The sequence below is a fragment of the Somniosus microcephalus genome, chromosome 21 (genome assembly GCF_052327205.1).
Source record: "Somniosus microcephalus isolate GS21.2 chromosome 21, FLI_Smic_1.0, whole genome shotgun sequence".
Taxonomy (NCBI): Eukaryota; Metazoa; Chordata; class Chondrichthyes; order Squaliformes; family Somniosidae; genus Somniosus; species Somniosus microcephalus.
Window position 1 is genome coordinate 2732977 of NC_141007.1, and position 12380 is coordinate 2745356.

A 12380-nucleotide genomic window follows, 5' to 3' on the forward strand; every position below is an offset into this window, starting at 1 on the left:
CTCCGGCGAATACTGTAGGGCTCCACCGGAACGATCCAGACAGCGGAACCGTTGCTTCAGGACGCCAATTGTTTGTTCGATGATGTTCCTGGTCGCTTGATGGTTCTCGTTGTATCCCTCTTCAGCAGGGGTGCTGGGCGCACGGAGCGGGGTCATCAGCCAGGTACACAAAGGATAGCCTTTGTCCCCGATAAGCCATCCTCGTGGGTGAGGCTGTGCCTGGAACATGTCTGCCACAGAAGTCTGTCGCAGGATGAAGGCATCGTGGCTGCTGCCTGGAAAGCGGGCATTGACAGCTAGGATGAGCTGCCTGTGGTCACACACCAGCTGGACGTTCAGCGAATGGTAGCCCTTCCGGTTGCGGTAATCCTCGGCATTCTCCAGAGGTGCCCGCAAAGCCACATGCGTGCAGTCAATGGCGCCCTGCACCATGGGGAAGCCCGCGAATGCTGCAAAGCCCATTGCACGCTGTTGCTGCTTGGCAAGGGCCATGGAGAAGGAGATGAACTGACGTCTCCTTTTGAAAAGGGCAGTGGTCACCTGGCGGATGCAGCAATGCACGGCGAACTGGGAGATGTTGGCAATGTCCCCAGTAGCGGATTGGAAGGAGCTGGTGGCATAGAAGTTGAGAGCCACCGTCACCTTCACTGCCACCGACAGAGACGTCCTGCTCCTCAGCTGTGGCTGCAGATCACCGCCAAGCAGCTGGCAGATCTCTGTGACCACCTCCCTTCGGAATCGCAGCCTCCGAACACACTGCTCGTCAGACATGTTGAAATAGGAGAACTGCTGGCGGTATACCCTGGGTGGGTAAGGCCTCCTTTCCTGACGCCTGTTGCCCCCTCTCCGTCTAGCCAGGGCTGCCACTCTCTCACGGCGTCTGTGAGCCCTTTGGATGTAATTGAGAAAGCCCGCGTTGACACCCATTGCAGCCCCCATAATATGCTGGCAAACAATGAGATGTCAATGAAGGCAAAGACTAGTGGAAAGCTGTGGCCTGAAGCCAGAAGTACCTGTCCGAGTGTTGTGCCAAAGCAGAAACCTCTCTACCTTGGTCTCTCTCCAAAGATCCGTTTCTCAAGAAGGAGTGCTGCGAAATGGCAGCCTTTTATAGTGCAGGAGGAGTGCCCTAATTTGCGCCCCCCATCGGCTGAGCACCGTTCCACTCTAACAGTCGCTAGGGGCGCCAGGCGCACAATGGGGCGTCGTGACTGAAGTTCCAGTTGGGGGCGCACAAAGGGCGTTGCACGAGGAAATGATGTCATGATCTGCGCGCGCGCAAAGACTTTGCGCCGCCGCTAAATCTCTAGTGAAGTTGGGGCGAGGCGCAGTTCGCGCTGCGCCCGGGCGCTAGCCGCCTAGCGCCCAACATCTACTCCTCCTAAGGCGCTAACGGCTGGCGCAACCAACTGAATTTCTAGGCCTTTGTGTCTTAATGCAAGGAGCATTCGGAACAAGGTGGATGAATTAGCTGCGCAAATAGAGGTAAACGAATATGATTTGATTGGGATTACAGAAACATGGCTCCAGGATGGCCAAGGCTGGGAACTCAACATCCAGGGGTATTCAATATTTAGGAAGGATAGGCAAAAATGAAAGGGAGGTGGGGTAGCATTGCTGGTTAAAGAAGGGATTAACACAATTGAAAGAAAGGATATTAACTCTGATGATGCGGAATCTGTATGGGTAGAACTGAGAAATATCAAGGGGCAGAAAACGTTAGTGGGAGTGGTATATAGACCTCCAAACAGTAATACGGAGGTTGGGGATGGCATTAAATGGGAAATTAGAGACGCGTGCAATAAGGGCACAGCAGTCATCATGGGTGACTTTAATTTACATACAGATTGGGCTAACCAAATTAGTAAAAATACTGTGGAGGAGGAATTCCTAGAATGTTTACGGGATGGTTTTCTGGAACAATATGTCGAGGAACCAACCAGAGATCAGGCCATCTTCGACTGGGTATTATTTAATGAGAGCGGATTAATTAGCAATCTTGTTGTACGAGGCCCCTTGGGTCAGAGTGATCATAATATGATAGAATTCTTCATTAGGATGGAGAGTGAAGTAGTTGACTCAGAGCCAAGGGTCCTGAATATAAATAAAGGAAACTACGATGGTATGAGGTGCGAGTTGGGTAGGATTGATTGGGGAATGTCACTCAAAGGGTTGACGGTGGATAGGCAATGGCAAACATTCAAAGACAGCATGGATGAACTACAGAAGTTGTTCATCCCAGTTTGGGAGAAGAGTAAAACAAAAAGGGTGACTCAACCGTGGCTAACAAGGGAAATTAGGGATAGCATAAGATCCAAGGAGAGGGCATATAAATTGGCCAGAAAAAGCAGTAACCCTGAGGATTGGGAGCAGTTTAGAATTCAACAAAGGAGGACAAAGGGATTAATTAAGAAGGGGAAAATAGAATATGAAAGTAAGCTTGCAGGGAACATAAAAACTGACTAAGAGCTTTTATAGATATGTGAAGAGAAAAAGATTAGTGAAATCAAGTATAGGTCCCTTGCAGTCAGAAGCAGGGGAAGTTATAATGGGCAACAAAGAAATGGCAGACCAATTAAATGAATATTTTGGTTCTGTCTTCACAAAGGAGGACACAAATAACCTCCCAGAGATGTTGGAGAGCATAGGGTCTGATGAGAGGGAGGAACTGAAAGAAATCAGTATTTGTAGGGAAATGGTGTTGGGGAAATTGATGGGATTGAAGGCCGATAAATCCCCAAGGCCTGATAATCTACATCCTAGGGTACTTAAGGAAGTGGCCCTAGAAATAATTGATGCATTGCTGATCATCTTCCAAAATTCGCTGGAATCTGGAACTGTACCCATGGATTGGCGGGTAGCTAATGTTACCCCACTATTCAAAAAGGGTGGTAGAGAGAAAGCGGGGAATTACAGACCGGTAAGCCTGACATCGGTAGTGGGGAAAATGCTAGAGTCCATTATAAAGGATGTAATAGCCGAGCACTTGGAAAACAGTGACAGGATCAGACAAAGTCAACATGGATTTACAAAAGGTAAATCGTGCTTGACTGATCTACTGGAATTTTTTGAGGATGTAACTGGGAAAATAGATAAGGGGGAACCAGTAGATGTGGTGTATTTGGACTTTCAAAAGGCTTTCGATAAGGTCCCACATAAGAGATTAGTGTGTAAAGTTAAGGCACATGGGATTGGGGGCAAGGTATTGACTTGGATAGAGAACTGGTTGGCGGACAGAAAGCAGAGAGTAGGAATTAACTGGTCTTTTTCCGAGTGGCAGGCAGTGACTAGTGGGGTACCGCAGTGATCAGTCCTTGGACCTCAGCTATTCACAATATACATTAGTGATCTAGATAAGGGAACTAGATGTAATATCTCCAAGTTTGCAGACGACACAAAGCTGGGTGGGCGTGTGTGCTGCGAGAAGGATACCAAGAAACTCCAGGATGGTTTGGACAGGTTGGGTGATTGGGCAGAAGCGTGGCAGATGCAATATAACGTGGATAAATGCGAGGTTATCCACTTTGGTGTCAAAAACAGAAAGGCAGACTATTATCTGAATGGCAATAGATCGGGAGAAGGGGAAGTGCAACGAGACCTGGGTGTCCTTGTGCACCAGTCGCTGAAGGTAAGCATGCAGGTGCAGCAGGCGGTGAAGAAGGCAAATGGTATGTTGGCCTTCATAGCAAAAGGGTTTAAGTACAGGAGCAAGGATGTCCTGCTGCAGTTGTACAGGGCCTTGGTGAGACCACACCTTGAGTACTGTGTGCAGTTTTGGTCACCTTATGAGGAAGGATGTTCTTGCCATGGAAGGAGTTCAGCGAAGATTCACCAGGCTGATCCCTGGGATGGCAGGAATGACGTATGAGGAGAGATTGGGTCGATTGGGCTTATACTCGCTGGAGTTTAGAAGAATGAGAGGGGATCTCATCGAAACTTATAAAATTCTGACTGGTCTGGACAAACTAGATGCAGGTAGAATGTTCCCGATGGTTGGAGAGTCCAGAACCAGGGGTCATAGTCTAAGGATAAGGAGCCATTTAGGACAGAGATGAGGAAGAATTTCTTCACCCAGAGAGTGGTGAGCCTGTGGAATTCTCTACCACAGAAGGCAGTTGAGGCCAAGTCTTTAAATATATTCAAGAAGGAGTTAGATATATTTCTTAGAGCTAAAGGTATCAAGGGATATGGGGAGAAGGCAGGTACGGGGTACTGAGTTTGGATGATCAGCCATGATCTCATCGAATGGCGGAGCAGGCTCGAGGGGCCGAATGGCCTACTCCTGCTCCTATCTTCTATGTTTCTATGTTTCTAATACCCAGCGGGGGACAGGAAGCCCGGGCAGCGGGTTCATCTGTATCGCTCCTGACAACAGAAAAATAAATCAATCATAGCACGGTCTGGCCCCGCTCCCGCCGGCCCCGCTCCCGGTCACCACTCCCGCCGGCCCCGCTCCCCACTCCCGCCGGCCCCGCTCCCGGTCACCACACCCGCCGGCCCCGCTCCCAGTCACCACTCCCGCCGGCCCCGCTCCCAGTCACCACTCCCGCCGGCCCCGCTCCCCACTCCCGCCGGCCCCGCTCCCGGTCACCACTCCCGCTGGCCCCGCTCCCGGTCACCACTCCCGCCGGCCCCGCTCCCGGTCACCACTCCCGCCGGCCCCGCTCCCCACTCCCGCCGGCCCCGCTCCCCACTCCCGCCGGCCCCGCTCCCGGTCACCACTCCCGCCGGCCCCGCTCCCGGTCACCACTCCCGCCGGCCCCGCTCCCGGTCACCACTCCCGCCGGCCCCGCTCACCACTCCCGCCGGCCCTGCTCCCGGTCACCACTCCCGCCGGCCCCGCTCCCGGTCACCACTCCCGCCGGCCCCGCTCCCGGTCACCACTCCCGCCGGCCCCGCTCCCGGTCACCACTCCCGCCGGTCCCGCTCCCGGTCACCACTCCCGCCGGCCCCGCTCCCGGTCCCACCCCCACCCCCCGCCAACAGGACGGGCCTGGGTACTTCAGCTCTACCTGAACGGGAACCAGTTAGAAAACGCAAGGGGGAGAAAGCGGGGTTTGAATTTGAAGAGGTGCATCGATCAGTCCCTGAATGGCAATGCTACATCACAGTTCAATACATACCCTGCGACAGAAGAAAGGGGTCGACAAAGAAGCATACAAAGTGTGTCCTGTTTAACAAGAGTCTGCCATCTGGCCCCCACACAAGAGGAGAAGAGTGAGCTGCTCGTTTATGGCAGCTCTCTTGCTCCCCGGCAAGTAATCGCTATGAAGGTGGGGATATCCCAGCATTCATAGTGACAGTGAAAAGCCTCTTAAAACGATAGCACTTGAACTGAGCTTTACAGCGAGAGAGATCATGTCTGACCAATTTGATTGAATTTTTCAAGGGGGTGACTGAGTGTGTGGATGAGGGTAGTGCAGTTGATGTAGTCTACATGGACTTCAGTAAGGCTTTTGACAAAGTCCCACATGGGAGACTGGTCAAGAAGGCAAGAGCCCATGGGATCCAGGACAACTTGTCACATTGGATCCAAAATTGGCTTAGTGGCAGGAGGCAGAGGGTGATGTCGAAGGTTGTTTTTGTGACTGGAAGCCTGTGTCCAGTGGTGTACCGCAGGGATCGGTGCTTGGTCCCTTGCTGTTTGTAGTGTACATTAACGATTTAGATATGAATTTAGGAGGTATGATCAGTAAGTTCGCCGATGACACGAAAATTGGTGGAGTGGTAAATAGCGAGGAGGGAAGCCTCAGGCTACAGGACAATATAGACGGGTTGGTCAGATGGGCAGAACAGTGGCAAATGGAATTTAACCCTGAAAAGTGTGAGGAGATGATTTCGGGAGGACTAACAAGGCAAGGGAATACACAATGAATGGTAGGATCCTAGAGAGGGTCAGAGGGACCTTGGTGTGCATGTACATAGATCTCTGAAGGCAGCAGGACAGGTAGATAAGGTGGTTAAAAAGGCATATGGGATACTTGCCTTCATTAACCGAGGCATAGAATAAAAAGAGCAGGGAGGTTATGATGGAGCTGTACAAAACGCTCGTTAGGCCACAGCTCCCTCTCGGCCGGTGCGTTGGAATGAGGGGCGCTCCCGCTCGGCCGGTGCGTTGGAACGAGGGGCGCTCCCGCTCGGCCGGTGCGTTGGAACAAGGGGCGCTCCCGCTCGGCCGGTGCGTTGGAATGAGGGGCGCTCCCGCTCGGCCGGTGCGTTGGAACGAGGGGCGCTCTAGATGCTGAGCACTGGCCGGCTAGAAGCAGAGGCATGCCCATTCTGTCCCCACCCACCAACCAGACGTGGCAGAGGTCGCTGGCTGGCAATGGGGAGGGGGGGCTCATTCCCTGCCTGACTTGCCTTGTCTTGTCTCGCAGTTGCCGAGACCAGTTGTAGACTCAGCAAATCCAGCACAACCCAGGGACCTTGTGGTCGGTGATGCTCAGTGCCACATAATGGGGCGTATTCACCCACCGAGACACCGGGAAAGATGTGCAAGCAGATCATCTTCTAGTGAAGGATTCCTATATTCATCAAACTAGGAAGCCCACCTTACCTTCTTCAGAGCAAACTCCAGCTCATGAGGCTGGTAGGCCGGATTAATGTTAACCTGCAACAAAAGGGGAAAAGATTAGAGTTAAGAGGCTGGATTCAATGCATTCTGTATTATAATCTTACAGTGCGAAGCAACCCCAACACCTTGACCCCAGCACATCGTTGGGCAGTAACAGCCATTTGTCAATTGGGTTGTTCATCAGTTGGTACAATTAGAGTTAAAAAATCAATTATTTACCACAAGATCTGGGAATTAGGTGGGAAATGTCATGCCCCCAATAGTCTTTTAAAGTAGAATTGCAGTGACGACAGAAATCAGGGATCCTGGTCACTAACCTTGCGATCAGACATCGTGCGTGGTAGACACGAAAGACCCAATTTTAACACTGGCCGCAAATCGGGCCAGCAGGGGTTGAAAGAGGCGGCAAACCGCGTGGCACACCCTTCCCCCCCTCCCGCAGTACGGGGCCTGGGAGATTGAGATTCCCAGGCCTCATCAGCGTACTTGCAGCAAATCTCCCACCTGAGCCCGGTGGGAGGCCATAACTGGCTGGCAGGAGCAGGATGTCGGGCAGCAGGAGGCTCTGAAGGAACAATCTCCGGCATGAGGGGGGTCCGGAGGGCATTGCAGTCAGGGAGGCGGCGGGAGGCCCAAGGGTTCCGGTGCCCTCCCGCTGCACAAGGATATCAAATGAAAATTATAAATGAAATGAACTTACCTTTGAGCCTCTTCTGGCCCCGGATCCACCTGCTGCCCGATGGAGAAGTTAATCGGCTGCCCCACACAGACCAGGTGGGCTAAACTTGCAGACAGGCCCCGACGACATCATCAGAGCCCAATCTGCATATTCTAAGGAGACCTCGCTGTCTCCGGGCAGGTTTCCCAGACACTAACAAACAGCGGGTTAGGATTCCATGCGGGAAGGCAGTGGGTACAGAGGGGGCAAGTTGCGGCCCCCATTTCAAGTACCTACCCACCCGCTTTCTGCCGAGAGACTTCAGCACAAAAAAATCCAGGCCGACATTCCCAGTGCAGTACTGAGGGAGTGCCGCACTGTCGGAGGGGCGGTGCTGAGGGAGCGCCGCACTGTCGGAGGGGCAGTACGGAGGGAGTGCCGCACTGTCGGAGGAGCGGTGCTGAGGGAGCGCCACACTGTCGGAGGGGCAGTGCTGAGGGAGTGCAGCACTGTCGGAGGGGCAGTACGGAGGGAGTGCCGCACTGTCGGAGGAGCGGTGCTGAGGGAGCGCCACACTGTCGGAGGGGCAGTGCTGAGGGAGTGCAGCACTGTCGGAGGGGCAGTACGGAGGGAGTGCCGCACTGTCGGAGGAGCGGTGCTGAGGGAGCGCCACACTGTCGGAGGGGCAGTGCTGAGGGAGTGCAGCACTGTCGGAGGGGCAGTACGGAGGGAGTGCCGCACTGTCGGAGGAGCGGTGCTGAGGGAGCGCCACACTGTCGGAGGGGCAGTACTAGGGAGCGCTGCACTGTGGGAGGGGCAGTACTGAGGGAACGCCGCACTGTGGGAGGGGCAGTACTGAGGGAGCGCTGCACTGTCGGAGGGGCAGTACTGAGGGAACGCCGCACTGTGGGAGGGGCAGTACTGAGGGAACGCCGCACTGTGGCAGGGGCAGTACTGAGGGAGCGCCGCACTGTGGGAGGGGCAGTACTAGGGAGCGCTGCACTGTCAGAGGGGCCGTCTTTCGGATGAGACTTTAAACTGAGACCCTGTCTGCTCTCAGGCGGATGTGAAAGATCCCACAGCCACTAGCGGAAGAGGAGAGGAGTTCTCCCCGGTGTCCTGGAGCCAATATTTTTCTCTCAACCAACATCACAAACAGATTATCTGATCATCACCACACTGCTGGTTGTGGGTGCTTGCTGTGCGCAAATTGGCTGCTGCGTTTCCAACATTCCGAAGTGACACACTTCAAAAGTATTTCATTGGCTGTAAAGCACTTTGGGACGTCCTGAATCACTATAGAAATGCAAGTTCTTTCTTTTAGCGGGCAGTGTTAAAATCAGGGCGTAAATGTTCAGGATTCTCAAGTATCAGACTGATATTGGGAAAAAGTTCCAGAATTTATCAATATCTTGAGATTTATTGACAGCTTTTTGACAATTTGGCACATGGAAAAAATGATCCATAACATAAATTTGTCAACAGGGCCAAGCAGATGGGAAATAAGGCCAGAGACCTTATCGAAGGAATGGCTCAGATTCTCTGGATCCAAATGTTCTACTCTCCATATACATCGTAGTTAGTCTCTGCAAATCTGCTCTCGATGTTGCTATGACATCAGTAGTAGGGAAAATGCTAGAATCTATTATTAAGGATGTGGTAACAGGGCACTTAGAAAATAATAGGATTGGGCCGAGTCATCACGGATTATGAAAGGGAAATCGAGTTTGACAAATCTGTTGGAGTTTTTTGAGGTTGTAACTCGCAGAATAGATAAGGGGGAACCAGTGGGTGTGGTGTACTTGGATTTTCAGAAGGCCTTCGATAAGGTGCCACACTAGAGGTTATTAAACAAAATTAGGGCTCATGGGATTGGGGGTAATATACTAGCATGGATTGAGGATTGGTTAACAGACAGAAAACAGAGTAGGAATAAACGAGTCATTTTCGGGTTGGCAGGCTGTAACTAGTGGAGTCCCGCAAGGATCAGTGCTCGGGCCTCAGCTATTCACAATCCACATCAATGATTTGGAGGAGGGGACCAAATGTAACATATAAAATGTTCTGATGATACAAAGCTGGGTGGGAATGTAAGTTGTGAGGAGGATGCAAGGAGGCTTCAAGGGGATATAGACAAGCTAAGTGAGTGGGCAAGAACATGGCAAATGGAATATAATGTGGAGAAATGTGAAGTTATCCACTTTGGTAGGAAAAATAGAAAAGCAGAGTATTTTTTAAATGGTGAGAGATTGGGAAATGTTGGTGTTCAGAGGGACCTGGGTGTCCTTGTACACGAATCACTGAAAGTTAACATGCAGGTACAGCAAGCAATTAGGAAAACAAATGGTATGTTGGCCTTTATTATAAGAGGATTTGAGTATAAGAGTAAAGACGTCTTACTGCAATTATATAGGGCCCTGGTGAGACCACACCTGGAGTACTGTGGACAGTTTTGGTCTCCTTACCTAAGGAAGGATATACTTGCCACAGAGGGAGTGCAACGAAGGTTCACCAGACTGGTTCCTGGGATGGGGGGGATTGTCCTGTGAGGAGAGATTGAGTAGACTAGGCCTATATTCTCTAGAGTTTAGAAGAATGAGGGGGTGACCTTATTGAAACATACAAAATTCTTACAGGGCTTGACAGGGTAGATGCAGGGAGGATGTTTCCCCTGGCTGGGGAGTCCAGAACCAGGGATCACAGACTCAGAATAAGGGGTCGGCCATTTAGGACTGAGATGAGGAGGAATTTCTTCACTCAGAGGGTGGTGAATCTTTGGAATTCTCTGCCCCAGAGGGCTGTGGAGGCTCGGTCATTGAGTATATTCAAGACAGAGATCGTTAAATTTTTGGATATTAAGGGAATGGGAGGATATGGGTATAGTGCAGGAAAGTGAAGATGAGGTCGAAGATCAGCCATGATCTTATTGAATGGCAGAGCAAGCTCGAAGGGCTGAATGGCCGAATTCTGCTCCTCTATGTTCTTATGTCAGTATCAGCAAAACAGAGATTGTTAAAACTCTTGCCACATTAGGAGACTCCTCCGATATCATCTTTTATTGCAAGATCCATTATTGTTTCCCGTAGTAAATAAATCAGGTTGTCTCACCCCAATTGTTGATTTAAACCATTCCGTCAGTTTCCTCTCCACTCGAACAGCTCAGGGACTAACTAGATGTTTTCCATCAGTCCAATAAGTTTCCCAGGAATACCATGCATCTTCAGGACCACCCATATCGCTTCTCGCCATACACGCCAAAGGCCTGATTAAAATCTGTGAAGTTGTTGTAACAATGGATGTTGTGTTCTAAAGATTGCCCCAAAATCTGGCTCATCACAAATGGTTGCTCTATTGTACTCTGCCCTGTGCATCATGCATATAGAAACATAAAAGATAGGAGCAGGAGTAGGCCATTCGGCCCCTCGAGCCTGCTCCGCCATTCAATTCGATCATGGCTGATCATCCAAATTCAGTACTCTGTCCCTGCCTTCTCCCCATATCCCTTGATCCCTTTAGCCTCAAGAAATATATCCAACTCCTTCTTGAATATATTTAATGAACTGGCCTCCACTGCCCTCTGTGGCAGAGAATTCCACAGGTTCACCACTTTCTGGGTGAAGAAATTCCTCCTCATCTCAGTCCTAAATGGTTTACCCCTTATCCTTAGACTATGACCCCTAGTTCTGGACTCCCCGGCCATCGGGAACATCCTTCCTGCATCTAGTCTGTCCAGGCCTGACAGAATTTTATAGGTTTCGATGAGATCCCCTCTCAATCTTCTAAACTCCAGTGAGTACAAGCTCAATTGACACAATCTCTCCTCATAAGTCATTCCTGCCATTCCAGGTATCAGCCTGGTAAATCTTCGCTGCACTCCTTCCATGGCAAGAACATCCTTCCTCAGATAAGGCGACCAAAACTGCACACAATACTCAAGGTGCGGTCTCACCAAGGCCCTGTACAACTGCAGCAAGACATCCTTGTTCCTGTACTCGAACCCTCTTGATATGAAGGCCAACGTACCATTTGCCTTCTTAACCACCTGCTGCACCTGCATGCTTACCTTCAGCGACTGGTGCACAAGAACACCCAGGTCTCTTTGCACTTCCCCTTCTCCCAATCTATTGCCATTCAAATAATAATCTGTCTTCCTGTTTTTGCCACCAGTGGATAACCTCACATTTATCCACATTATAGTGCATTTGCCATGTTTCTGCCCAATCACCCAACTTGTCCAAATCATACTGGAGTTTCACGACATCCTCCTCACAGCCTACCCTCCCACCCAGCTTTGTGTCGTCTGCAAATTTGGAGATACTACATCCAATTCCCTCGTCCAGATCATTAATATATATTGTGAACAGCTGGGGTCCTAGGACCAATCCTTGTGGTACCCCACGAGTCACTGCCTGCCACTCGGAAAACGACCCGTTTATTCCAACTCTTTGCTTTCTGTCCGCCAACCAGTTCTCTATCCAAGTCAATACCTTGCCCCCAATCCCATGTGCCTTAATTTTACAAGCTAATCTCTTATGCGGGACCTTATCGAAAGCCTTCTGAAAGTCCAAATACACCACATCCACCGGTTCTCCCTTATCTATTTTACCAGTTACATCCGCAAAAAATTCCAGTAGATTAGTCAAGCATGATTTACCCTTTGTTAATCCATGTTGACTTTGTCTGATCCCGTCACTGCTCTCCAAGTGCTCTGCTATTACATCTTTTATAATGGACTCTAGCATTTTCCCCACTACCAATGTCAGGCTTACCAATCTAGAATTCCCTGCTTTTTCTCTACCACCTTTTTTGAATAGTGGGGTAACATTAGCTACCCTCCAATCCATGGGTACTGTTCCAGAGTCTATCGAGTTCTGGAAGATGACCAGCAATGCATCTACTATCTCCAGGGCCACTTCCTTAAGTACCCTTGGATGTAGATTATCAGGCCCTGGGGATTTATCGGCCTTCAATCCCGTCAACTTCCCCAACACCATTTCCCTACAGATACTGATTTCTTTCAGTTCCTCCCTCTCATTAGTCCCTATATTACCCGACATCTCTGGGAGGTTATTTTTGTATTACATCTCTACGTAGCTTTGCATTCTCCTATGCAGTGTCTGAGGAAATTCCTTCCTGGGTTTACTCAGC

The 12380-nt window shown here is 50.6% G+C and overlaps 1 protein-coding gene across 1 annotated transcript in view; it reads right to left on the reverse strand.

The window, feature by feature from the left end:
• acsf2 (acyl-CoA synthetase family member 2) overlaps positions 1–12380 on the reverse strand; it is a 325180-nt gene that overhangs the window by 250740 nt on the left and 62060 nt on the right. The window contains exon 4 of the mRNA XM_085963196.1: positions 6557–6610. Coding sequence (XP_085819322.1) covers positions 6557–6610 — 54 coding nt within the window. The remainder of the gene's footprint in view (positions 1–6556; positions 6611–12380) is intronic.